This window comes from Trichomycterus rosablanca, chromosome 23 (genome assembly GCF_030014385.1).
Source record: "Trichomycterus rosablanca isolate fTriRos1 chromosome 23, fTriRos1.hap1, whole genome shotgun sequence".
NCBI classification, from domain to species: Eukaryota; Metazoa; Chordata; class Actinopteri; order Siluriformes; family Trichomycteridae; genus Trichomycterus; species Trichomycterus rosablanca.
This window is the reverse complement of record NC_086010.1, coordinates 1,263,213-1,290,831: the sequence shown is the minus strand read 5'-3', so window position 1 is coordinate 1,290,831 and position 27,619 is coordinate 1,263,213. Positions and strand designations below refer to the sequence as shown.

At 38.2% G+C, this 27,619-nt stretch overlaps 3 protein-coding genes and 1 long non-coding RNA gene across 4 annotated transcripts; all 4 read left to right on the top strand.

Moving 5' to 3' along the window:
• Positions 1-305: 305 nt before the first annotated feature.
• Positions 306-8,194, top strand: LOC134300740 (carcinoembryonic antigen-related cell adhesion molecule 1-like). Its single transcript, XM_062985162.1, has 6 exons — positions 306-348; positions 2,217-2,582; positions 2,677-2,935; positions 6,962-7,308; positions 7,472-7,726; positions 8,136-8,194. Exons 1-6 carry the CDS (start codon positions 306-308, stop codon positions 8,192-8,194), a joined length of 1,329 nt encoding a protein of 442 aa, XP_062841232.1.
• A 2,771-nt stretch (positions 8,195-10,965) lies between these two features.
• LOC134300739 (carcinoembryonic antigen-related cell adhesion molecule 1-like) lies at positions 10,966-14,155 on the top strand. Its single transcript, XM_062985161.1, has 6 exons — positions 10,966-11,008; positions 11,656-12,018; positions 12,185-12,443; positions 13,239-13,585; positions 13,752-14,024; positions 14,139-14,155. The coding sequence occupies exons 1-6, from the start codon at positions 10,966-10,968 to the stop codon at positions 14,153-14,155; spliced, it is 1,302 nt and encodes a 433-aa protein (XP_062841231.1).
• Positions 14,156-16,001: 1,846 nt separating this feature from the next.
• LOC134300738 (carcinoembryonic antigen-related cell adhesion molecule 1-like) lies at positions 16,002-25,768 on the top strand. Its single transcript, XM_062985160.1, has 8 exons — positions 16,002-16,044; positions 17,045-17,404; positions 17,568-17,826; positions 24,482-24,828; positions 24,923-25,195; positions 25,278-25,371; positions 25,479-25,532; positions 25,708-25,768. Exons 1-8 carry the CDS (start codon positions 16,002-16,004, stop codon positions 25,766-25,768), a joined length of 1,491 nt encoding a protein of 496 aa, XP_062841230.1.
• LOC134300902 (uncharacterized) lies at positions 17,929-21,227 on the top strand. The gene is made up of 3 exons (XR_010007383.1): positions 17,929-18,007; positions 18,939-18,993; positions 21,103-21,227. It is a non-coding gene; the product is annotated as an uncharacterized LOC134300902 (long non-coding RNA).
• Positions 25,769-27,619: the final 1,851 nt, after the last annotated feature.

The following is a 27,619-nucleotide window of genomic DNA, read 5'->3' as shown; positions in this document are numbered from 1 at the left end:
CATGAAGATCATGCTTCATATTCAGCCATTATAAGATTTTTAATTTTTTAATTTATATTTTAGGTTTTTTTTATTTCCCCACCCTGTAGAACGTTTTATCTGTTGATCAGATTCAGGAATCTAGAAGAACGTGTGTATTTACTGTAATGTTGTGTTTGTATCAGATTCTTCACACCAGCTTCACAAGTTTTTTGTAACTGTTCTTTACTGACAGTTTAAAGACTTTCGCTTCCTTTAAAAAGTGTTTCAAATCTGCATAAATAAATATAGAAAACTGATCTTATTGAGCACTTCCTGAAGAAGAGATGAAGATGCTGCAGTTGCAAATCGTTCTGCTCTCTCTGTTCGGTATGAATTATTATTATTATTATTACTATTATTACTATTATTACTATTATTATTATTATTATTATTATTATTATTATCATTATCATTATTATTATTATTATTATTATATAGTTTTTAGTTCTAATATCTCCTTGATTTGTTTAATTACTCTCAGTTATTGGATTATGTTCATTATCTGTTAGTGTATCAGCAAAGATTTGTGATGGTGATTTAGACTTCAGTACAAAAATATTGTCCTGTTTTAGGATTTTTTAGGAAACTATAAAGATAAAATAAAAGCACAGCTAATGTTTACATTCACGTGTTCAATAAATAACATGTTAAATAATAATAAACAAAACTAAATAAATATAGTTGAATGTTAAAATGATCTACATCCTCTTAAACAGTTCAGATCATCTCGGTAAGAGTTTGATGGGCTGCTGGATGAGTTTATTTTGCCTTTTCTGTTAGATTAAAATAAATATAATTGAGTATGATTGTACTTTGTGTGTATAGAAAGAGCACAGATAATATTCTGCTAATAACACAGAATGTAGTATATAGATCCTGTATATAAAACCTTTAATAAAGGCAGTAAAAAGAAGAATCTGTGATGTGATGTGATTATTCTCGATTCTTCAGTGCTTTATTGTAGTCTGGAAATACATCAGAATTTTTCATTTCTTTTTTGCTTCTGTCCCAACTTTTTTGAAGTGTGGTGCAGGCATCAAATTCAAAATCTGATTCTAAATCTTTTCTTTTTACTTTTATCAGTGAAAATAAAGATTAAAAAGTTTTTCTTCTTACTGAATTTTACTGAACGTCTGAGGTTTTCTGGAAATGAGATAATTGTAATTACATTATATGGTCAAAAGTATATAGACACCCTTTCTATAAACTGAGTTCAGAAGTTTGTCACACTTACTGCTAGCAGGTGTATAAAACGAATAACAGAAAAAGCATTATATGATTTTAACTTTGAGGAAACAGTTTGAGGAAGGCCTTTCCCCTTCTTCGTCTCAACCTTACAAGTGCACTTTTGATTAGATTTGCACAAATTCCCACAAATGGACTCCAAAAGCCAAAAGTTCACGTCCCCCTGAAACCCAAAACATCTTTCACTTGTTTACTGAATTGTAATTGTGATATAATTGCATTACTGGTTCATTCACACATTAGCAGCTTTTATTTTCTTAGTCCTACATCCACTACATGAGTCTGCTATTATTTATATTCAGAGGTGCAATAGGTCATAAATTATTTATATTTTCATGTAGATAATTATAATAATTACTAAGTACGTCAGTTGTTTTAAAGGGAATCTTTTAGTGTATTTAACTACACACTTTGTGAGCATTTTTCTCTAGCAGCTCTTGGGTTGTTTTTCCTGTTTTTATCACCTTTCTCTCATACTGCTGTAACAAGTTAATTTCCCGAAGTGGATCAATAAAGTATAAAGTCAATATGTTTTTGTACTAATACGGATGTATTAAAAAATGCCCGGATGCTGGAGTGGCGCAGCAGTGCGAGTGCGTGTGAGAAGTGCAAGAAGGTAGCACAGGAGAGCATCTTCCTGTGTGTGTGTGTGTGTGTGTGTGTGTGTGTGTGTGTAGGTGCTGTTTACATTAACATCATTCAGCAGATGATTTTATCCAAAGTGACTTAGAATTGTGACAATTATATTTACGCACGAGTTAAGTGCCTCACACAGGGACCCAACTGCGGCATCTTGGCAATGATGGGCACCAGTGATCACTCACCCAGTACTGTTACCACTAAGCTGCCATGAGAATGTGTGTTTCATGAAAGTGTGTGTGTGTGTGTGTGTGTTTGGTGCTAATACGAGTGTTTTATGGTGTGTATTCTGTTGTTTTTGTATTTTACAGGAGTTCTAACAGACAGCAGTAACTGGGCGGTGTTTTATCCTGAGAGAAATTTCTGTGCTGTGAGAGGGTTCAGTGCCACCCTTCCCTGTAATTATTCCTACCCACAGAGCAGGTATAAGGTGGTACAAATGCTCTGGTGCTTAATGAACTCGATCTCTGAATGGTGTGAGAAGCCACCGTATGTTTATAACAGCTCATCAAACGTCACTTCAGACTTTGTGTACGGTGGAGACGACAAATCAAACTGTACTCTGTTCATCCAGAATGTAAAATTTAATTATTCTGGATTTTACAAATTCAGATTTATAACTGATGTTACTGCTGGTAAATGGACAGGAGAACCTGGAGTGAATCTTACAGTCTCAGGTACATATTTGTGGTCATTTACGTGTTTTCATATTGTTCATAATAATCTGCTCTTAGTCCTGATTCACTGGTGTGACTCTTTGTTCTCTGTAAGATTTAAAGGTGGAACTAATCAGGCTCAGTGGAAACGGGACCCTTAAACCAGGGGACTCCTTAAATCTGACATGTCATGTGAACTGCACACACAGTTCCTCACAGCTTGTTTGGTCCAAGAACAACCAGAACCTGGACAGATCAGGACCCGTTCTTCACTTTCCCGCTCTAAATGTGGAGGATTCTGGGAATTATACCTGCACGTGGAATAGCAGCGTGAGCTCGGTATCTGGTACGATCAGCATTCAGGTCGAGGGTGAGTCCATCAGCTCAGGTAAATTTTAATAATAAAAATAGCATGTTAATGAATTAAAAAGCAGTGCTGATTTACAATGTTAATGTTTGCTTCTGTTTAGGAACAGAGTCTCAGTGGCTGGTCTGGATTATTTTGGGGATTGGTGGAGGGATTTTGATCCTATTAGTCTCTGCAGCTGTAATTTACAGCAGGAGGTAAGAATCCAAAATGTATTACACATTCTGGTCTATTCTAATCTAGGCTATGTTCTAGAAGTTCTTCCTGTACTGAACTGCTCACCATGTTCTTCTGCTTCCATCAGGAGGAAGATAAAAGAAGAAAAGAGAGATGAAGAGGTGAACGAGGACGGAGTGATGTACGCATCTGTGTGTATCCAAAAAAAGAAAACAACAAACCAGGGGTAAAAACTTCAACTCTATATAATCTAATGATGTGTGTGTGTGTGTGTGTGTGTGTGTGTGTGTTTGTGATATGCAGTGATAAACTATATAATGAAAGATAATATGGTATTATTTGTGTTGGTGATTACAGGAACGTTCAGGATGATCAGCAGGATGATTCTGTGATCTACAGTGATGTTAAGCTCCACTGATCCACTATTCCAGCTCAGATACACACAGTGTGGAACTGTTAACTCATTCATCGTTCTGACACCTCAGAGTGTTTCACTGTGTGGAACAATTTATGTTCTAAAATCGTTAATAAAATATAAAGTGGTTCAGCTTGAGGTCAAACACGCACAAGGATGTATTGTATGTAGTAATGTAGTAATGAGAGGATTTACATTTCTGTTTATATACAAAACTGTAGATTTTCTGTGACTGAATAATTGGAACTCCAACTTCTGGACACTGAATGTGTGAGAACTGGTGTTCAAATGATTAGTTCAGGCTTCAAAATAGAATAATTGAAATGACCAGACCTCAGAACTATAAAGGAAATGTGGACCTTACACAACAGTCCATCCAGTCCCAGAAAACCAACACTGACCAACCAGACAATCATTAAAAACATAAACCTAAACAAACTGACTCACTAAGGAGGTAGGAGAAACCCAAAGCACCCACAGACTTTGGAGAACATGCAAAACTCCTCAAATACAGTGCCCAATGCCAGCAGTTGCTCTAAAATGAGATAATTACACAACATTCACCTTCACCTTAAAATGAAAAAAAGATCTTATTAGGACAGAAATGTTCCATGATATTGAACAGAAGGTCAGTCAGAATAAATGTGTGTTGTTTTGCAGTGATTCTGTCCTCTAGTGGGGCAAATGGACTCAATCTATGCTGGTCAAAACTCCCTTCAGTCATTGGTTTAAGGGTTTCCTTTATTTTGTCAGTCATTCGTTTTGTTTCATTCCTTTCTCTGGACAGATTTGATTTTATTGAAAAGCATTTTTTAAATCATTGTTCACTTTTGCTAGAATGATGATGTTTTTATAGCAATTATGCTGAAGTAATTGATGATGTAAATGATCTCTGTGTATAAAAGTCAAAGCTACAAACTACATATAGCATGATTCTATAATCAATATCAGCACATGGACTCAGGAATACTATCACAAACCACTTTTAATAAACACAGCATCTAGTGAAAGTCATACATCAACACTTCACATCCTAAAGTGTGTAATACATGTTTGTAAGCTAAAATAAAATCTTATGAAGCACATTTGAATCATTTCATTCATTACAGGCTCAACACGTGTTTACACACATTTACTGTTATCATTCCAACAACATGCAGCCTTCAGAAAGTCATCAGTTCTGAGTGTTGTTACACAGTACGGACGCAGGGGGGCGCTCTCATGTAAAAGTGCATTAAAACGAGTGTGTCTGTCAGAATTTGTTCCTATTCAGTCAAACGAGCATTTGTGAGGTCGGGCTGGCAGTGATGTTAGATGAAAAAACCTGGCTTGTAATCAAAGGTGTTTAATGGGGTTGAGTTCAGGCTTTTTTAGTTCAATTTTGACCTCACCAAATGTACCAGTCCGTGGCTTTATGGTCGTCTTTTTGTGCTTTTCCCAAAATAATGCACCAAAGTTAAAGGCAGCTAAACAACCAGTGTGGCTAAAACAACTGGTTTCAGTAATTAGGAGGGGTGTCCACATGTTACTTCCCGACTCTGCAGAATTCTTTTCATTTACTGATCAGATAAAGGAATCTAGAAGAATGTGTGTTGTAGCCTAGTGGTTAAGGTACCGGACTAGTAATCAAAAGGTCGCTGGTTCAAGCCCCATGACTAACAGGTTTCCACTGTTGGGCCCTTGAACAAGGCCCTTAACCCTCAATTGCTTAGACAGTATACAGTTACAGTACTGTAAGTCGCTTTGGAAAAAAGTTTCTGCTACATGCTGAAAATGTAAATGTGTGTATTCAGTGTAATGTCGAGTTTTCACAAGTTACTGGTCGTCTATAAACTTCTCCTTTTACAATTTTGTCTTTGTGAAAATGCTTTTCTCAGCCGAGTGTAAATACATACAGGAAACTGACCACATTTAGCACCACGTTTAGCACCAAGTTTAGCATTTCCTAAAGAAGAGATGAAGATGCTGCAGCTGATCATCGCTCTGCTCGCTCTGTCTGGTATCAATAATTATTTATATTTATTATAATAGTTTTTATTTTTGAATTTTTTTTTTGGTTGATGTTGCAGTTTGACTGATTTTATGTGCACACGTTACAACTAAATCATTTCTGTTTGTTATTAGTTTGTGTGTCTGCAAAGACTTAATGGTGATTATGGTTTCAGTAAGGAAACGAGGAAGGAGAAGAAAAGAAAAATACTGTATATAGATATAAATATACAACATGGTCAAAAGTGTTTGGACACCCCTAGTAATTATTGAAGTGATTTAGCCATTGCAAGCAGGTGTATGAAATTATTTATATATTATGAGTTTTAATCATTCAACAATGTGGGTTGGGGCCACTTATATACTCATGTCCAACAATCTCATGATCAGGAGTCCAGAAATTACTGTAAAAGAACTGTTCTATTTAAAGTAGGGCTGTCGAAGTTAACGCGATAATAACGCATTAACGCGATCTCAATTTAACGCGATTAAAAAAAATAGTGCCGTTAACGCAAATTCTATTTGGCCCTGCGAGTCATCTGTAGTTCATGTTGAGGCTTGCCACCGTTTTTCATTTGCGGTTTGTTAACATAATGTAACCGAGCGTGTAGTGATGCACTCGCTTAATAAAGAAATAAATACACGCTATATTCACAAGTTGTCGGGAGCAGAACACTTTTATTAATTCCTTCTGTTACGGTACCGGACAGCTGGAGTCATCGCGTTAGCCAAGCATGCTAGTCCATGAACTATGGAAGCCCCAAAGGGTCAAAACACACTCAATTCGTGTAGAAACGTCCATCAATTGTCACGATACAACCACAGAAAAGTCTGTTACAATAACTACGCCTTATCCCACCTAAAGCACCGCTGATCTACAATGTTTGGAGAAATTCTAACCTACAATCTGACATTTATACCAAGTCAAGGGTCTCTGCTGGATAGTATTACTGCCTAGTATGTGAGTGAATAAAACTCCCTTACAGTTTTCTCTTGTCCCAGCAGTTTTTAACATAAGTACATTTAGCATAAAATGTGTTCACCATTTTAATTGTAACATTTCACTTAAAAATCCCTGTTTTCTTCTTTTTAAAAAAAATGTGATTAATCGCGATTAACTATATGAAATTCTGAGATTAATCGCAATTAAAAATTTTAATCGTTTGACAGCCCTAATTTAAAGTAAACTTTAAAACTGTACACCTGTACAACCCCGACCTCTAATTTCATCTCATTATTCATTTAAACCCCTGACTTTTGGAGATGTGGTTAGCTGAGATGTTGATGAGCTGGATGAAGATCAGACCACGTGTTCTGAGTTTAACACTGATGAAGATGAAGTGTGTTCATGTACAGAAATAAACCTGCATTAATAAAGTAAAACACCAGCAAGTTTATGGACTTAAGCTTTATTATCTGTGTGTATTTTACAGGAGTTCTAACAGACAGCAGTAACTGGGCGGTGTTTTATCCTGAGAGAAATATCTGTGCTGTGAGAGGGTTCAGTGTCACCCTTCCCTGTAATTATTCCTACCCACAGAGCGGGTATAAGGTGGTACAAATGCTCTGGTGCTTAATAAACTCAAACTATAGATTTTGTGAGAACCCACCGTATGTTTATAACAGCTCATCAAAAGTCACTTCAGACTTTGTGTACGTTGGAGATGACAAATCAAACTGTACTCTGTTCATCCAGAATGTAAAATTTAATTATTCTGGATTTTACAGATTCAGATTTATAACTGATGTTACTGGAGGTAAATGGACAGGAGATCCTGGAGTAAATCTTACAGTCTCAGGTACATTTAATAATTATTTTATATAATTTACTCTCATTTATTTTCATTCTCTTTCTATCAGACTTTTTGTGACGTGGTTGTGAGTTTTAGACCAGACTGTCCTATAATTAATAATCCGCTCTTAAGTCCTGATTCACTGGTGTGACTCTTTGTTCTCTGTAAGGTTTAAAGGTGGAACTAATCAGGCTCAGTGGAAACGGGACCCTTAAACCAGGGGACTCCTTAAATCTGACATGTCACGTGAACTGCACACACAGTTCCTCACAGTTTGTTTGGTCCAAGAACAACCAGAACCTGAACAGATCAGGACCCGTTCTTCACTTTCCCAATCTAACCATGGGGGATTCTGGGAATTATACCTGCACATGGAGGACCAACGTGAGCTCGGGATCTGATACGATCAGCATTCAGGTTAAAGGTGGGTCCATCAGATCAAGTAAATTCTGCACGTTTTGTTTTAAATAAAAAAACAAAAATTTCTATTTAGAGTTAAAAATCATGTTTATTTAATGATTTAATGGTAAATTTTAAACAGGGATCTATTGGTCACCCAGGATCTTTTTACTGGTGATATATGTGATGATCTTGATCATCGTTGCTGTGGGAGCTGAAATTTTTATCAGGAGGTGAGAATAATTTTCTATGTTACATTTTAAACATAAATAAATAATGTATTTAAAATAAATGAATAAACTATCTGATCTACAATGGACTGAATCTCCTGTGTTCATTCTCAGAGGAACAATGTTATTAACACCTTATTAAGTCATTAATAGAACTGAATGAGTGTAATTTGTGATGATAAATGTGTTTCTGTGTGACTGCAGGAGAATCAACACTGAGCAGAAGATCGACGTACAGTGATGATGAAGTGATGAATCTTTAATACAGCTTTATATTTTATTGCATTTTGGCAGAATTTTACTATGCTGTAAACAAACCTGCTATGTTTTTATTTCATAAAAGAAGAAAAGCTCAGTTAAAAGAAAATCCTGACCTCTGCCTCACCCGGCAGCTTTAAAATGAATTGGAACATCAGCTGAGACTTACAGTATGTGTCCAGGTGTACAAATGCTCTTGTGACTAAATGAAGCACAAATTCCCACAAACACACTTTAAAGTCTTGTGAGAAGCCTTCTCAGAGGAGCGGCTGCTGTTCAAGCTGATAATATCACACAGAGGTCTCTCTATTATACCCCAAAGTCCAATAATCTCATGGTCAGTCGTCCAAATACTTTTGGCTATATGCTGTATTAGTAAATACTGTGAAAGGATTATTTCCTACCACGCTGGGTGCATAACAGTATTTCTCCTGTATAAAAGATGCTTGTATAGTCAGCTTTGTGCAGCTCTTAATAAATAATGAATTTACTGATGTGGAAGTGAGAAGTGGGAACTAAAAATGTTCCTGGTAAGAGAAAAGCACAAAATAAAGAAGATTAAACACACAAACTTGCACGACTGTGTCTCACTATGTCATACCAATGTCATATAACAGCTACCAGGATTCATTTAAAAGCTGACGAGAAAACAGCTTCATATTATTATTAGTATTATTATTGCCCATCATTTTGGAATGAGATATCCAACAGGTTCATGGTCAGGTGTCCACATAGTTTTGGCCATGCAGTGCACATATATGTTAAATTGATAAATAAACTGTGCAGCGTAATTCTGATTAGACTCAATAAAAGCGTGTTATTACAGTCATTAAACACAAACTTTCATTCACAATAAAGAAAGTGCTCTGATAGATGTTATCAAAATAAACTGGTCGAAGTTTCATTTCTAAACTGCACCAATTAATCTGGTGGTTATTAAGTGGTGTCCCAAACTGAATAAAGTCATAAATGTAATGAATAACTTTACAGTCACATTGTGGCACCTGAGTGGTGACTTCCATGATTCAGATTCAGTCTTGAGTCTTGATTTGATCTTGTAGTGCAAATTAAAAGTGTGATCAGTGTAATTTCACATCACTGTAGATGACCGAAGCATCTTCCTGCAGATCAGACCGAACTGTCCTGTAATCACACACACAAACAATCACAAAATAATCACATTAATCGATTCTACACTCACATCAGCCACCAGCTTCAGGCAACGTGCAGCTCAATGGTTGGCGGATCTTACTTTTCGGTTGCAGTTGGTCTTGTGTTTTTTATGTTCAGGGTTGAATATGTCACCTCTGGCTCGTACATGCCTGCATTAGAAGGTCGGGGATCTTGGTTTAGCTGCGACATGTGCAAGTTTCCTCCAACCTGTAAACACAAGAGCAGATCTTCAGCGGTTGGCAGCGTGTGAGATGTGCACTTGATCGTACCTGCAGTGCAGAGACATAATGCAGGATTTGGTCTGTGTGGAGGATTTTGGGAAAGCAAAACATATCTGAATCAAAAATGATAATTAAAAGTGAATTACTCTCCGTCTGTAGTTATTTGTGTTTAATTGTAGTGTGACGAATCCAGCAGTAAAGAGGCGCACAGGACGAGTAGTAGTTGTAGTTCTAGTAGGACTACAAACCCCAATAGCTACAGCCCTCATCATTCCTCCACAGATGACTGACTTACTCAGGATGTAGGTTTAGGTTAATGCACACATTCCTCTCTGTGTATAAAAGTCAAAGCTACAAACTACATATAGCATGATTCTATAATCAATATCAGCACATGGACTCGGGAATACTATCACAAACCACTTTTAATAAACACAGCATCTAGTGAAAGTCATACATCAACACTTCACATCCTAAAGTGTGTAATACATGTTTCTAAGCTAAAATAAAATCTTATGAAGCACATTTGAATCATTTCATTCATTACAGGCTCAACACGTGTTTACACACATTTACTGTTATCATTCCAACAACATGCAGCCTTCAGAAAGTCATCAGTTCTGAGTGTTGTTACACAGTACGGACGCAGGGGGGCGCTCTCATGTAAAAGTGCATTAAAACGAGTGTGTCTGTCAGAATTTGTTCCTATTCAGTCAAACGAGCATTTGTGAGGTCGGGCTGGCAGTGATGTTAGATGAAAAAACCTGGCTTGTAATCAAAGGTGTTTAATGGGGTTGAGTTCAGGCTTTTTGAGTTCAATTTTGACCTCACCAAATGTACCAGTCCGTGGCTTTATGGTCGTCTTTTTGTGCTTTTCCCAAAATAATGCACCAAAGTTAAAGGCAGCTAAACAACCAGTGTGGCTAAAACAACTGGTTTCAGTAATTAGGAGGGGGGTCCACATGTTACTTCCCGACTCTGCAGAATTCTTTTCATTTACTGATCAGATAAAGGAATCTAGAAGAATGTGTGTTGTAGCCTAGTGGTTAAGGTACTGGACTAGTAATCAAAAGGTCGCTGGTTTAAGACCCATGACTACCAGGTTTCCACTGTTGGGCCCTTGAGCAAGGCCCTTAACCCTCAATTGCTTAGACACTATACAGTCACAGTACTGTAAGTCGCTTTGGGAAAAAGTTTCTGCTAAATACTGAAAATGTAAATGTGTGTATTCGCTGTAATGTCGAGATTTTCACAAGTAACTGGTCGTCTATAAACTTCTCCTTTTATGGTTTTGTCTTTGAGAAAATGCTTTTCTCAGCTGAGTGTAAAACACAGAAAACTGACAACGTCTAGCACCATGTCTAGCACTTCCTAAAGAAGAGATGAAGATGCTGCAACTGATCGTCGCTCTGCTCGCTCTGTCTGGTATGAATTATTATTTATATTTATTATAACAGTTTTTAATTCTGATTCTTTTTTGGTTGATGTTGCAGTTTGACTCCCAGTTGTTGGATTTTATGTGCAGAAGTTACAACTAAATCATTTCTGTTTGTTATTAGTTTGTGTGTCTGCAAAGACTTAATGGTGATTATGGTTTCAGTAAGGAAACAAGGAAGGAGAAGAAAAGAAAAATACTGTATATGAATAGAAATATACAACATGGTCAAAAGTGTTGGGACACCCCTGGTAATTATTGAGCTCAGGTGATTTAGTCACAGCCATTGCAAGCAGGTGTATGAAATTATTTATATATTATAAGTTTTAATCTTCCAACATTTGGGTTGGGGCCACTTCTATACTCATGTCCAACAATCTCCAGATCCAAAGTCCATAAAAGAACGGGTCTTTTTAAAATACAGTTTTGTAACTGAATTGTGATTTTAGAAGCATTACTGATTCATTTGTGTTAATAAATAACAAAAGAAAAGAGAGACAACAACCACGTGTTCTGAGTTTAACACTGATGAAGATGAAGTGTGTTCATGTACAGAAATAAATCTGCATTAATAAAGTAAAACACAACTGAGTTTAGAGATTTTAGCTTCATTATAATTGATCTGTGTATTTTACAGGAGTTCTAACAGACAGCAGTAACTGGGCGGTGTTTTATCCTAAGAGAAACATCTGTGCTGTGAGAGGGTTCAGTGCCACCCTTCCCTGTAATTATTCCTACCCACAGAGCGGGTATAAGGTGGTACAAATGCTCTGGTGCTTTATGAACTCAAATAAAATATGTGAGGAATCACTGATGGTTTATAACAGCTCATCAAAAATCACTTCAGACTTTGTGTACGGTGGAGACGACAAATCAAACTGTACTCTGTTCATCCAGAATGTAAAATTTAATTATTCTGGATTGTACAAATTCAGATTTATAACTAATGTTTCTGATGGTAAATGGACAGGAGATCCTGGAGTAAATCTTACAGTCTCAGGTACATTTAATAATTATTTATATATAATTTACTCTCCTCATTTATTTTCATTCTCTTTCTATCAGACTTTACGTGACGTGGTTGTGAGTTTTAGACCAGACTGTCCTATAATTAATAATCTGCTCTTAGTCCTGATTCACTGGTGTGACTCTTTGTTCTCTGTAAGATTTAAAGGTGGAACTAATCAGGCTCAGTGGAAACGGGACCCTTAAACCAGGGGACTCCTTAAATCTGACATGTCACGTGAACTGCACACACAGTTCCTCACAGATTGTTTGGTCTAAGAACAACCAGAACCTGAACAGATCAGGACCTGTTCTTCACTTTCCCAATCTAACCGTGGGGGATTCTGGGAGTTATACCTGCACGTGGAGCAGCAGTGTGAGCTCGGGATCTGATACGATCAGCATTCAGGTCGAGGGTGGGTCCATCAGATCAGGTACATTTTATTCATGAAATTAATTAGACAAAATTGTGTTGATTTAAAATGTTAATGTTTGTTTCTTCATAGAAAATCTCCAGTGGTTAACCTGGATTATTTTGGGAGTCAGTGGAGGGATTCTGATCAAATTATTTATATATTATGAGTTTTAATCTTCCAACATTGTGGGTTGAGGCCACTTCTATACTCATGTCCAACAATCTCATAATCAGGAGTCCAGAAAATACTGTAAAAGAACTGTTCTATTTAAAGCAAACTTTAAAAATAAATCATGATTTTTGAAATATTACTGATTCATCTAAAGCAAATGATTGTTGTGTGTGTGTGTGTGGTGTGTGTGTGTGTGTGTGTGGTGTGTGTGTGTGTGTGTGTGTGTGTGTGTGGTGTGTGTGTGTGTGTTCTGTCTGAGAAGTAAATAGAAAAACTAAGCTACTGTACATAAGACATAAGTTTAAGACCAGGCACCTCTACAACCCCGACCTCTAATTTCATCTCATTTATTTATTTAAACCCCTGACTTTGGAGACGTGGTTAGCTGAGATGTTCACGTACATTTTCTGGACTGTGAAGTGTTTATTAGATTGATAGATTTTACAGATTATTCTGAGCTGGATGAAGATCAGACCGAATGTTCTGAGTTTAACACTGATGAAGATGAAGTGTGTTCATGTACAGAAATAAATCTGCATTAATAAAGTAAAACACAACTGAGTTTATGGATTTTAGTTTTATTATATTTGATCTGTGTGTATTTTACAGGAGTTCTAACAGACAGCAGTAACTGGGCGGTGTTTTATCCTGAGAGAAATATCTGTGCTGTGAGAGGGTTCAGTGCCACCCTTCCCTGTAATTATTCCTACCCACAGAGCGGGTATAAGGTGGTACAAATGCTCTGGTGCTCAATGAATTTAAATACTGTAAAATGTGAGAAACCACCGTATGTTTATAACAGCTCATCAAAAAACACTCCAGACTTTGTGTACGGTGGAGACGACAAATCAAACTGTACTCTGTTCATCCAGAATGTAAAATTTAATTATTCTGGATTGTACAAATTTAGATTTATAACTAATGATGATAAAGGTAAATGGACAGGAGAACCTGGAGTGAATCTTACAGTCTCAGGTAAATTTAATAATTATTTATATATAATTTACTCTCCTCATTTATTTTCATTCTCTTTCTATCAGACTTTATGTGACGTGGTTGTGAGTTTTAGACCAGACTGTCCTATAATTAATAATCTGCTCTTAGTCCTGATTCACTGGTGTGACTCTTTGTTCTCTGTAAGATTTAAAGGTGGAACTAATCAGGCTCAGTGGAAACGGGACCCTTAAACCAGGGGACTCCTTAAATCTGACATGTCACGTGAACTGCACACACAGTTCCTCACAGTTTGTTTGGTCTAAGAACAACCAGAACCTGGACAGATCAGGACCTGTTCTTCACTTTCCCAGTCTAACCGTGGAGGATTCTGGGAATTATACCTGCACGTGGAGGACCAACGTGAGCTCGAGATCTGATACGATCAGCATTTATGTTGAGGGTGGGTCCATCAGCTCAGGTAAATTCTGCACGATCTATTTTAAATAAAAAACTAAAATTTCTATTTAGAGCTAAAAATCATGTTTAAATGATTTAATGGTAAATTTTAAACAGGGATCTACTGGTCACCCAGGATCTTTTCACTGGTGATATACAGTATGTGATGATCTTGATCATTGTTGCTGTGGGAGCTGAAATTTTTATCAGGAGGTGAGAATAATTTTCTATGTTACATTTTAAACATAAATAAATAATGTATTTAAAATAAATGAATAAACTATCTGATCTACAATGGACTGAATTTTCTGTGTTCATTATCAGAGGAACAACGTTATTAACACCTTATTACAGTTTTTTCTCAATCGCTAAAACACTAAACCCCATTCTTGGAACACAACTGTCAACTGCCAAAACTTGTCTATTGAATTACTCACTCATTTCACAAAACCTTAAACCATTTTCTCCCAGTTTGACACAGTTTCACATCTGATTCAACCTTTTTGCAAAACTCTAAACACATTCTCACTGACTAACACACATTTCTCATGGTAAGGCACTTTGATGCAAAATAGCACACACATGCCACAAAGATTAAACACAGCAAACACACTATTGTCATCGTTAACACACTACAGGGAAAAACTGTGCACACATGTGTCATATCAGTAAAAAGGGTTAAAATGATTAGGTAAACAGAATAAAAGTCAGTTTAAATGCTTGTGGCATTTCTGAGCTGTATTGTGACTTTAGCAATTGAGGCAACAATAGAAGAAGAAGAGAAGGCGTGTCAGAGGTGGTGGACGAGGAGGAAGATGAGGATGACCAAGAACAAGAGCAGTCATATCAAATACTGTATTCTGTGTAAAGCAGCACATTTACACAACATGAGGTCTGTCATGATGTGTCACATTTAAACTAAAACCCCGGAGACGCCCCATGAATGCTTACATTTGAACAAAGCTAGATTTATTCTCACAAAGAGGTGAAGAAAAGGTCTCAACTGATAAACATATCAGTTTCATATATTATACATATCAAACATAACTTATCAACCTGCAATTATAGAAATGCCTGATCATTGTGGTGGCAATGTGAACATGTAGCCTAGCAGTTAAGGTACTGGACTAGTAAACTCACTGCAACGTTGCCACTGTTGGACCTTTGAGCATGACTCGTAACCCTCAGTTGCTTAGACTGTATACTGTAAGTTGTCTGGATAAAAGTGTCTGCATATTGCTGAAAATGTAAAATGTATGTGCAGCCATCAACAGCAATGGGGTACTACTAACATTTCTGGATGGTCTACATGATGCTTTGATTGGACCTCAGCGGGGGATCCTGAGCTGAGAGAGCACCCCCCTCTGTACATTGTCGTTTGACCAATGTGAGCGTTCACCTTCGTCAAAACGTATGTTAGTGGTTTATCAATAACCTGTGTTTCATAAATCTAAGCCTTCAACCATACTCTCTTCCAAAAATCATTTGAGGAATTCTACTCAGCGTACCCAGAAAAATCTGCTCCAGTCAATGGAGTCACATTAGAATGGATTCTTCTCAAGCCTGGATTCTGCATGGATTTTTTTTTTTGCATTGTCTAGGTATTGCCTAGTGGTTAAGGTACTGGACTAGTAATCAAATGGTCGCTGGTTCAAGCCCCATGACTACCTGGTATCCACTGTTGGGCCCTTGAGCAAGGCCCTTAACCCTCAATTGCTTAGACAGTATACAGTCACAGTACTGTAGGTCGCTTTGGAAGAAAGAATCTAAATGCTGAAAATGTAAATGTGTGTATTCGCTGTAATGTCGAGTTTCCTGACAACAGCTTCACAAGTTATATTTGTAAGTAACTGGTCGTCTGGCAACTTCTCCTTTTACTGTTTTGTTTTGAGAAAATGCTTTTCTCAGCTGAGTGTAAATCCATACAGGAAACTGACCTCATTTAGCACCACATTTAGCACCACATTTAGCACCACATTTGGCACTTCCTAAAGAAGAGATGAAGATGCTGGAGCTGATCGTCGCTCTGCTCGCTCTGTCTGGTATGAATTATTATTTATATTTATTATAACAGTTTTTAGTTCTGATTCTTTTTTTGGTTGATGCTGCAGTTTGACTCTCAGTTGTTGGATTTCATGTGCAGACGTTACAACTAAATCATTTCTGTTTGTTATTAGTTTGTGTGTCTGCAAAGACTTAATGGTGATTATGGTTTCAGTAAGGAAACAAGGAAGGAGAAGAAAAGAAAAATACTGTATATAGATATAAATATTCAACATGGTCAAAAAAGTTTGGACACCCCTGGTATTTATTGAACTCAGATAATTTAGCCACAGCCATTGCAAGTTTTAAACTTCCAACATTGTGTGTTGAGGCCACTTCTATACTCATGTCCAACCATCTCATGGTCAGGAGTCCAGAACTGTTCTATTTAAAGTAAACTTTAAAACTGAATTATTTTAGAAATATTACTGATTCATTCAAAGCGAATGATTGTTGTGTGTGTGTGTGTGTGTGTGTTGTGTGTGAGTGTGTGTGGTGTGTGTGGTGTGTGTGTGTGTGTGTGTGTGGTGTGTGTGTAGTGTGTGTGTGTGGTGTGTGTGTGGTGTGTGTGTGTGTGTGGTGTGTGTGTGGTGTGTGTGTGGTGTGTGTGTGTGTGTGGTGTGTGTGTGGTGTGTGTGGTGTGTGTGTGTTCTGTCTGAGAAGTAAATAGAAAAACTAAGCTACTGTACATAAGACATAAGTTTAAGACCAGGCACCTCTACAACCCCGACCTCTAATTTAATCTCATTTATTCATTTAAACCCCTGACTTGGGAGACGTGGTTAGCTGAGATGTTTTTCTGGACTGTGAAGTGTTTATTAGACTGATAGATTTTACAGATTATTCTGAGCTGGATGAAGATCAGACCACGTGTTCTGAGTTTAACACTGATGAAGATGAAGTGTGTTCATGTACAGAAATAAACCTGCATTAATAAAGTAAAACACAACTGAGTTCATAGATTTTAGTTTTATTATTTTTGATCTGTGTGTTTTACAGGAGTTCTAACAGACAGCAGTAACTGGGCGGTGTTTTATCCTGAGAAAAATATCTGTGCTGTGAGAGGGTTCAGTGCCACCCTTCCCTGTAATTATTCCTACCCACAGAGCAGGTATAAGGTGGTACAAATACTCTGGTGCTTAATGAACTCTAAATTTTGTGAGAACTCACTGATTGTTTATAACAGCTCATCAAAAATCACTTCAGACTTTGTGTACGGTGGAGACGACAAATCAAACTGTACTCTGTTCATCCAGAATGTAAAATTTAATTATTCTGGAGAGTACAGATTCAGATTTATAACTAATGTTTCTGATGGTAAATGGTCAGGACATCCTGGAGTAAATCTTACAGTCTCAGGTACATTTAATAATTATTTATATATAATTTACTCTCATTTATTTTCATTCTCTTTCTATCAGACTTTACGTGACGTGGTTGTGAGTTTTAGACCAGACTGTCCTATAATTAATAATCTGCTCTTAGTCCTGATTCACTGGTGTGACTCTTTGTTCTCTGTAAGATTTAAAGGTGAAACTAATCAGGCTCAGTGGAAACGGGACCCTTAAACCAGGGGACTCCTTAAATCTGACATGTCACGTGAACTGCACACACAGTTCCTCACAGATTGTTTGGTCCAAGAACAACCAGAACCTGAACAGATCAGGACCCGTTCTTCACTTTCCCAATCTAACCGTGGAGGATTCTGGGAATTATACCTGCACATGGAGGACCAACGTGACCTCGGGATCTGATACGATCAGCATTTATGTTGAGGGTGGGTCCATCAGCTCAGGTAAATTTTATTCATGAAAATAATTAGAGAAAAATTGAGTTCATTTGAAATGTTAATGTTTGTTTCTTTATAGGAACATCTCTCCAGTGGTTAACCTGGATTATTTTGGGAGTCAGTGGAGGGATTCTGATTGTTTTAGTCATGGAAGCTGTACATTACAATCGGAGGTGAGAATCAGAACATTTTTACACGATCCCAGTCTGTCGTGATCATTTAAGTTACTGCCATGCATGGGGGGTGTTGGAGTGGGAATTGGGATGAACAGACAACCGAGTAAAAGCATCTCCAAAACAGCAAGTGCGTGGTAAGTACCCACTAACAGTGGTCCAACTAGGGACAAGCCATGAACCGCCGACAGAAGACATGAAGTCTGTGGCGTCCAGTATAAACCAACCCGAGAATGTCTCAAACCTCTCTGTGTGGAGCTGCCAGTGCCCATGCCAACTAACGTCCACCATCGTAAGCTCCTACGATGGAGCATCAGAGCTTGACATCAAAACAAAAAAAGATGTTCGTCAAGATCACATGGATGGCCGGGCACATACAGTTGGCATCGTTTCCCCAAGGACAAGATGGAACCAGGATGCAACGTACATAAGTTGAAGGATCTGCTGGTACCAGATACTACAGGACTTCTCTAGATTTCCAGTGGAGTCCAGGTCTTAGTGGGTCAGAGCTATTTTGACAGCATATCAGCCGAGTGCTCCTCTAGGTTCTAACAATAATATTACTATTAGAGAACTGTGGTAAAAACTAAATAATGTAGGTTATACAAATATTGGGCTGAAAGTTGATAGTGAAGCAAGGGGCCCAAATTATAAACCTTTAATGCGTCCAAGGGTTCTCGACTCTGGTTCTTAGGACCACCAGCTCTGCCCACCTTACACCTTTCCTACCCCCAACACACTGATCTAAATCAGACAGGCTTTATAAACAGCTGGATCAGATGCAGAATTAATAACTTAATACTGACTGTACACAGGAATGAAAAGCAAAACTAGGTTAACTCTATTTAATGGAGCTGTAGGGGGTCGTGTTGTAGATTCTAGAAGTTCCTCCTGAACTGAACTGCTCACCGTGTTCTTCTGCTCCCATCAGGAGGAGGAAAAAAGCTTCAGAAGAAAAGAGTGGACCGAGTGAGGAGAAAACACAGGTACGAGGTCACATAAGACACCACAGTCAGTATCAGGTTCGTTCAGAGGGGCGCTGTGGGTGTCTGAGCCCCATTCAGACCCGAATTCTGAGGGAACATCAATTATTTGTGCTCTGTTACAATAAAAAATGATAAATCACGATTTCAAAAATACCTTTATGTCTTTGACTGAAACCTACTTTGATATTAGTTATTAAATTAAGTTTTAATGATTGAACTCTTACTTTGCTGGCACGGTGGTACTGGGTGCTACACAGCATTAGGATCCTGGGAACCTTGTCTTGATCGTTAGCCCTTGTAAATTTCTGTGGGGAGTTTGGTATGTTCTCAGGTCCGTTTTCAGGTTTTCATTGGGTACTGTGGTTAATATGCAGAAGGTAGGTTTTCTTCAGTGAAAATGATTAAGTTAAATGTGTGAGTGTGTGTGTGTGTGTGTGTGTGTCTCTCTCAACCGGTGTTCCTCAGGGCTCTGTACTTGGCCCACTTCTTTTCTCTATCTACACCCGCTCTCTGGGCAAGGTCATAGCCTCCCATGGCTTCTCCTACCACTCCTATGCAGATGACACTCAGCTCATTCTATCATTTCCTCCTTCAGACACGCAAGTCTCAGCTCGCATCTCAGCATGTCTGCGAGATATCTCACAATGGATGTCAGCTCATCATCTGAAACTTAATCCCAGTAAGACAGAGATGTTGCTCATTCCTGGAGATCAGTCTCCAACCCAGGACCTAGTCATTTCTCTGGATGACTCCCAGATCAGACCATCTGATAAGGCAAGAAGTCTTGGTGTTGTCCTTGATAACCAGCTGACATTCTCTCCTCATATAGCCAACATGACAAGATCATGCCGGTTCCTCTTGTACAACATCAGGAAGATTCGTCCATTTCTCTCCAGGGAAGCTACCCAGATCCTGGTGCAATCACTTGTAATCTCACGGTTGGACTACTGCAACTCCCTTCTGGCTGGAGCTCCCATGTCCACGATTAAACCCTTACAGCTCATTCAAAATGCAGCTGCCCGTCTGGTTTTTAACCAACCTAAACACTGCCACATCACCCCACTGCTGCGTTCTCTTCACTGGCTTCCTGTAGCTGCACGCATTCAGTTCAAAACACTGACGCTCGCCTACAAAGCCAAAAATGGACCAGCCCCAAGCTACCTTCGTGGCCTTATCAAACCCCGCTCTGTACCACGCAACCTCCGAGCCTCTAGTCTATCTCGACTTGAGCCTCCATCCAGGACTAAAGGAAGACCATCATCAAGGCTGTTCTCTGTTCTAGCGCCCAAATGGTGGAACGAACTTCCTCTGTCTGTCCGAACATCTGAGTCTCTTGCTGTCTTTAAAAAACGATTAAAAACCTTCATCACCTTTTTCCTAAACACTTAGGCTGACTTGTACTTATTTACTAACATTTTGTTCCATTCTTTTCCATTTAAAAAAAAAAAAAAAAAAAAAAAAAAAAAAAAAGCAGCACTTTGGTTCTAACAGGTTTTAGCAGATTTGTGTTCTTTGACTGTTGTTTTCCTAAACTTGAGAAATGAAATGTTCACTATAGAAGCACTTCTGTAAGTCGCTCTGGATAAGAGCGTCTGCTAAATGCTAAAGATGTAAATGTAAATGTGTGTGTGTGTGTGAGTGTGTGTGCTGCCCCCTGGTGGATCGACCCGACCTAACGTTTGTGAAAATGAATGAATGAAGAAATAGTGGGTCAGGGAAAACAACTGAGAAATACAGTACACTGTATGGCCAAAAGTATGTGGACACCTGAACATGAGCTTAGTTTTCAAAAAAAACAACACATGAATATAAAGCTGCACCTCTCTGTGGATGCAATAACCTCAACAACAACTATTAATAATGTTCAAAATAATATTATAATTCCAGCTGATGATGATTCCTAGTGATTAACTACAGCTGATGACTCTTTTGAGCCCATATAAACAAAGCTACCACCTACCTGCCCCCGGTACACGACTCTGCTTGGCCCTGTTCAGCGTTGTGCAGTTTGATGTTCCTTCACGCTCGGCGTCCCGCACCAGAACATCATCACTGATCTGTGAGAGCAGTTTTACCTGCTGCTGATTGTTTCTGTTCTCTTATTTACAGGGTGAAGGAAAGACACACGGGGCGCATCCAAAACGAGACCCTCAGACTGACCAGCCTGATGAGGAGGTGATAAACCAGAATGAAGTGACGTACGCAAGTGTGCGCATCAAAAACAAGAAAGCAAACAAGGGGTAAGAACTGATCCCATCAAGAGTCTCATATTACTCATCCTCAAACAGTTTAGAATGAATTCCATCAATTTAAATCATTAAACAGTGCAGAACACACCAGCAAATCAGAAAACCAATAATCAGATCACAGGGCCTGGATCATACCAGGACAGAACTTACATCCCAGCATTACCAGTATTAACCAGGAGATAAATCATCTATCAGAAATCAGACTCACCTGCTGTTAAAAATATCCAGGCGTGACGGTTCCTCGGTTAGTTCTTGTGTGGTATGTTCTAGAAGTTCTTCCTGTACTGAACTGCTCACCGTGTTCTTCTGCTTCCATCAGGAGGAAGAAAAAAGAAGAAAAGAGAGATGAAGAGGTGAACGAGGACGGAGTGATGTACGCATCTGTGTGTGTCCAAAAAAAGAAAACAACAAACCAGGGGTAAAAACTACAACTCTATATAGTCTAATGATGTGTGTGTGTGTGTGTGTGTGTGTGATATGCAGTGATAAACTATATAATGAAAGATAATATGGTATTATTTGTGTTGGTGATTACAGGAACGTTCAGGATGATCAGCAGGATGATTCTGTGATCTACAGTGATGTTAAGCTCCACTGATCCACTATTCCAGCTCAGATACACACAGTGTGGAACTGTTCACTCATTTATCGTTCTGACACCTCAGAGTGTTTCACTGTGTGGAACAATTCATGTTCTAAAATCGTTAATAAAATATAAAGTGGTGCAGTTGAGGTCAAACACGCACAAGGATGTATTGTATGTAGTAATGAGAGGATTTACATTTCTGTTTATATACAAAACTGTTGATTTTCTGTGACTGAATGATTGGAACTCCAACTTCTGGGTTCTATTCATTAAAAGTCCACATGTAGAAGAATGTAGGTGACCATGCGCTCACGCACAGGGGCATAATCCATAAACCTGCCAGCTAAACCACACAGAAGAGAAGTAATGGAAGTATAAGGAAGTGAGTTGCCAATGCCAGCTACTCAATCCACCACTGAGTGACACCCCAAGCTCCCAAAAAAGGACAAAGGCAGGAAACTCACTAAAACTAGCAACAGGTTTTGAGAACTGAGTTGTCGTGGATGACCGGAGCCTCTTTCCCTGCTTTTCCCTGTTCTGTCAGAGCTGCGGACATCTTTAATTGGCTTCTTTGTTTCTGTTATTTTGGCCGCCTCATTTTTGTTAGCATTTTTATACCTGCGATGTTGTTTTACCTTGATTTAACATTTGCACTCGGGTTCAATTTCCGTTCTCGCAAGCTTGTGGATCTGTAATCTAAGATGTAAATAAATTTGTAGGCTTGTATTTACAAATGTAAAATGTGTATTTACAAAAAATAAAGTTAACAATAATTCTTATAATAAATGATTTACAAATGATCACGTCTTGTTTGTATCACAAACTTTTTTAAGCTGAAGTTTGTAGATTCATTATAAATCTGTTATAGACGCATGATTCATTTTTGTGTATTTAATCTGGATTAGGTTTAAACCACAGTAAACCAGTAGAGCAGGATGAGAGGAGCAGGGTGTGGATGTGAGATGTGAGAGGAGAGAGTCTGTACACACATGATCTTTACTTTCTGATCAAACGGGAGAAACGTGCTGAATGTAGAAAAAGTTAAACTGAAGTATTGACTTCCATCACACTAGTATCGATTCGATACCAATATCAACGTTGGTATTGATAATATCGATATTCTGATATTTTGATATTTGATCCACCCACCACTACCTGTCTGCTGGAACTGGGAGGAATTCTAAGGTGTGTCTGTGTTTGTCATGAAGATCATGTTTCATATTCAGCCATTATTAGATGTTTTTTTTTATTTCCCCACCCTGTAGAACATTTTATCTGTTGATCAGATTCAGGAATCTAGAAGAACGTGTGTATTTACTGTAATGTTGTGTTTGTATCAGATTCTTCACACCAGCTTCACAAGTTTATTTTATAACTGTTGTTTACTGACAGTTTAAAGAACTTTTCTTTCAGAAAGTGTTTCAAATCTGCATAAATAAATATAGAAAACTGATCTTATTGAGCACTTCCTGAAGAAGAGATGAAGATGCTGCAGTTGCGAATCGTTCTGCTCTCTCTGTTCGGTATGAATTATTATTATTCTTATTATATAGTTATTATTATTGTTATTATTATTAATAATATTATTATTATAGTTTTTATTTGTAATATATTCTTGGTTTGTTTGGTTACACTCAGTTCATTATCTGTTCTTGTGATGGTCCAGTACAAAAATCCAGTACTTTCCCTTCCTTCGTCTCAACCTTACAAGTGCACTTTTGATTAAATTTGCACAAAAGCCCACAAATGCACTCTTCAGAAAAGCCAAAAGTTCACGTCCTTCTGAGACCCAAAACATCTTTCACTTGTTCACTGAATTGTAATTGTGATATAAATGCATTACTGGTTCATTCACACATTAGCAGCTTTTATTTTCTTATTCTTACATCCACTACACGAGTCTGGAGGGGTTTATTATTCATATTTAAAGATGCAATATGTCATATATTATTTATATTTTCATGTATATATTCATAATAATTATTAAGTACATCAGTTGTTTTAAAGGGAATCTTTTAGTGTATTTAACTACACACTTTGTGAGCATTTTTCTCTAGCAGCTCTTGGGTTGTTTTTCCTGTTTTTATCACTTTTCTTTCATACTGCTGTAACAAGTTAATTTCCCCAAGTGGATCAATAAAGTCTTTTTATCTGTTAAAAATTGCCCGGACGCTCGAGTAGCGCAGCACCTATAGAGCTCCACCACAGTGTCCACCACAGGAGCGCTCCAGAGCCAGGACGCAGTGGTGCAGACAGCAGGGGAATTGGAAATGACTAACAAAAACGCGAATGCGTGCGAGAAGTGCAAGAAGGTAGCACAGGAGAGAATGTTCCTGTGTGTGTGTAGGTGCTGTTTCCATTAACATCATTCAGCAGATGCTTTTATCCAAAGCAACTTAGAATTGTAGAAACTGAATTCTGTGTTAGTTAAGGGCCTCACACAGGGACCCAACCATTGCATCTTGGCAATGATGGGTACCAGTGATCACTAGTCCAGTACTGTTATCACTAACCTGCCATGAGTATGTGTGTTTCATGAAAGTGTGTGTGTGTGTGTGTGTGTGTGTGTGTGTGTTTGGTGCTAATACAAGTGTTTTATGGTAGTGTGTATTTTCTTGTTTTTGTGTTTTACAGGAGTTCTAACAGACAGCAGTAACTGGGTGGTGTTTTATCCTGGGAAAAATATCTGTGCTGTGAGAGGGTTCAGCGTCACCCTTCCCTGTTATTATTCCTACCCACAGAGCGGGTATAAGGTGGTACAAATGCTCTGGTGCTCAATGAACTCGAACTATAAATGGTGTGAGGAATCACTGTACGTTTATGACAGCGCGTCAAACGTCACTTCAGACTTTGTGTACGGTGGAGACGACAAATCAAACTGTACTCTGTTCATCCAGAATGTAAAATTTAATTATTCTGGAGAGTACAGATTCAGATTTATAACTGATGTTACTACTGGTAAATATACAGGAGATCCTGGAGTGACTCTTACAGTCTCAGGTACATATTTGTGATCATTTATGTGTTTTCATATTGTTCATAATAATCTGCTCTTAGTCCTGATTCACTGGTGTGACTCTTTGTTCTCTGTAAGATTTAAAGGTGGAACTAAACAGGCTCAGTGGAAACGGGACCCTTAAACCAGGGGACTCCTTAAATCTGACATGTCACGTGAACTGCACACACAGTTCCTCACAGTTCGTTTGGTCCAAGAACAACCAGAACCTGCACAGATCAGGACCCGTTCTTCAGTTTTCCAATCTAACTGTGGAGGATTCTGGGAGTTATACCTGCACATGGAACAGCAGCATGAGCTCAGGATCTGATACGATCAGCATTCAGGTGGAGGGTGGGTCCATCAGCTCAGGTAAATTTTAATTATAAAAATAGCATGTTAATGAATTAAAAAGCAGTGCTGATTTACAATGTTAATGTTTGCTTCTGTTTAGGAACAGAGTCTCAGTGGCTGGTCTGGATTATTTTGGGGATTGGTGGAGGGATTTTGATCCTATCAGTCGCTGCAGCTGTAATTTACAGCAGGAGGTAAGAATCCAAAATGTATTACACATTCTGGTCTATTCTAATCTAGGCTATGTTCTAGAAGTTCTTCCTGTACTGAACTGCTCACCATGTTCTTCTGCTTCCATCAGGAGGAAGAAAAAAGAAGAAAAGAGAGATGAAGAGGTGAACGAGGACGGAGTGATGTACGCATCTGTGTGTCTCAAAGAGAGAACAACAAACCAGGGGTGAAACCTACAACTATATATAATCTAATGATGTGTGTGTGTGTGTGTGTGTGTGTGTGTGTGTGTGTGTGATATGCAGTGATAAACTATATAATGAAAGATAATATGGTATTATTTGTGTTGGTGATTACAGGAACGTTCAGGATGATCAGCAGGATGATTCTGTGATCTACAGTGATGTTAAGCTCCACTGATCCACTATTCCAGCTCAGATACACACAGTGTGGAACTGTTCACTCATTTATCGTTCTGACACCTCAGAGTGTTTCACTGTGTGGAACAATTTATGTTCTAAAATCGTTAATAAAATATAAAGTGGTTCAGTTGAGGTCAAACACGCACAAGGATGTATTGTATGTAGTAATGTAGTAATGAGAAGATTTACATTTCTGTGACTGTTTATATACAAAACTGTTGATTTTCTGTGACTGAATGATTGGAACTCCAACTTCTGGACACTGAACGTGTGAGAACTGGTTTTGAAATTGTTAGTTCAGGCTTTAAAATAGAATAATTGAAATGACCAGACCTCAGAACTATAAAGGAAATGTGGACCTTACACAACAGTCCATCCAGTCCCAGAAAACCAGCACTGACCAACCAGACAATCATTAAAAACATAAACCTAAACAAACTGACTCACTAAGGAGGTAGGAGAAACCCAAAGTACCCACAGACTCTGGAGAACATGCAAAACTCCTCAAATACAGTGCCCAATGCCAGCAGTTACTCTAAAATGAGATAATTACACAACATTCACCTTCACCTTAAAATGAAAAAAAAAAAGATCTTATTAGGACAGAAATGTTCCATGATATTGAACAGAAGGTCAGTCAGAATAAATGTGTGTTGTTTGGCAGTGATTCTGTCCTCTAGTGGGGCAAATGGACTCAATCTATGCTGGTCAAAACGCCCTTCAGTCATTGGTTTACGGGTTTCATTTATTTTTTCATTCATTCGTTTTGTTTAATTCCTTTCTCTGGACAGATTTGATTTTATTGAAAAGCATTTTTTTAATCATTGTTCACTTTTGCTAGAATGATTATGTTTTTATAGCAATTATGCTGAAGTAATTGATGATGTAAATGATCTCTGTGTATAAAAGTCAAAGCTACAATCTACATATAGCATGATTCTATAATCAATATCAGCACATGGACTCAGGAATACTATCACAAACCACTTTTAATAAACACAGCATCTAGTGAAAGTCATACATCAACACTTCACATCCTAAAGTGTGTAATACATGTTTCTAAGCTAAAATAAAATCTTATGAAGCACATTTGAATCATTTCATTCATTACAGGCTCAACACGTGTTTACACACATTTACTGTTATCATTCCAACAACATGCAGCCTTCAGAAAGTCATCAGTTCTGAGTGTTGTTACACAGTACGGACGCAGGGGGGCGCTCTCATGTAAAAGTGCATTAAAACGAGTGTGTCTGTCAGAATTTGTGCCTATTCGGTCAAACCAGCATTTGTGAGGTCGGGCTGGCAGTGATGTTAGATGAGAAGACCTGGCTTGTAATTAAAGGTGTTTAATGGGGTTGAGTTCAGGCTTTTTGAGTTCAGTTTTGACCTCACCAAATGTACCAGTCCGTGGCTTTATGGTCGTCTTTTTGTGCCTTTCCCAAAATAATGCACCAAAGTTAAAGGCAGCTAAACAACCAGTGTGGCTAAAACAACTGGTTTCAGTAATTAGGAGGGGGGTCCACATGTTACTTCCCGACTCTGCAGAATTCTTTTCATTTACTGATCAGATAAAGGAATCTAGAAGAATGTGTGTTGTAGCCTAGTGGTTAAGGTACTGGACTAGTAATCAAAAGGTCGCTGGTTCAAGCCCCATGACTAACAGGTTTCCACTGTTGGGCCCTAGAGCAAGGCCCTTAACCCTCAATTGCTTAGACAGTATACAGTCACAGTACTGGAAGTCGCTTTGGGAAAAAGTTTCTGCTAAATGCTGAAAATGTAAATGTGTGTATTCGCTGTAATGTCGAGTTTTCACAAGTAACTGGTCGTCTATAAACAATTTTGTCTT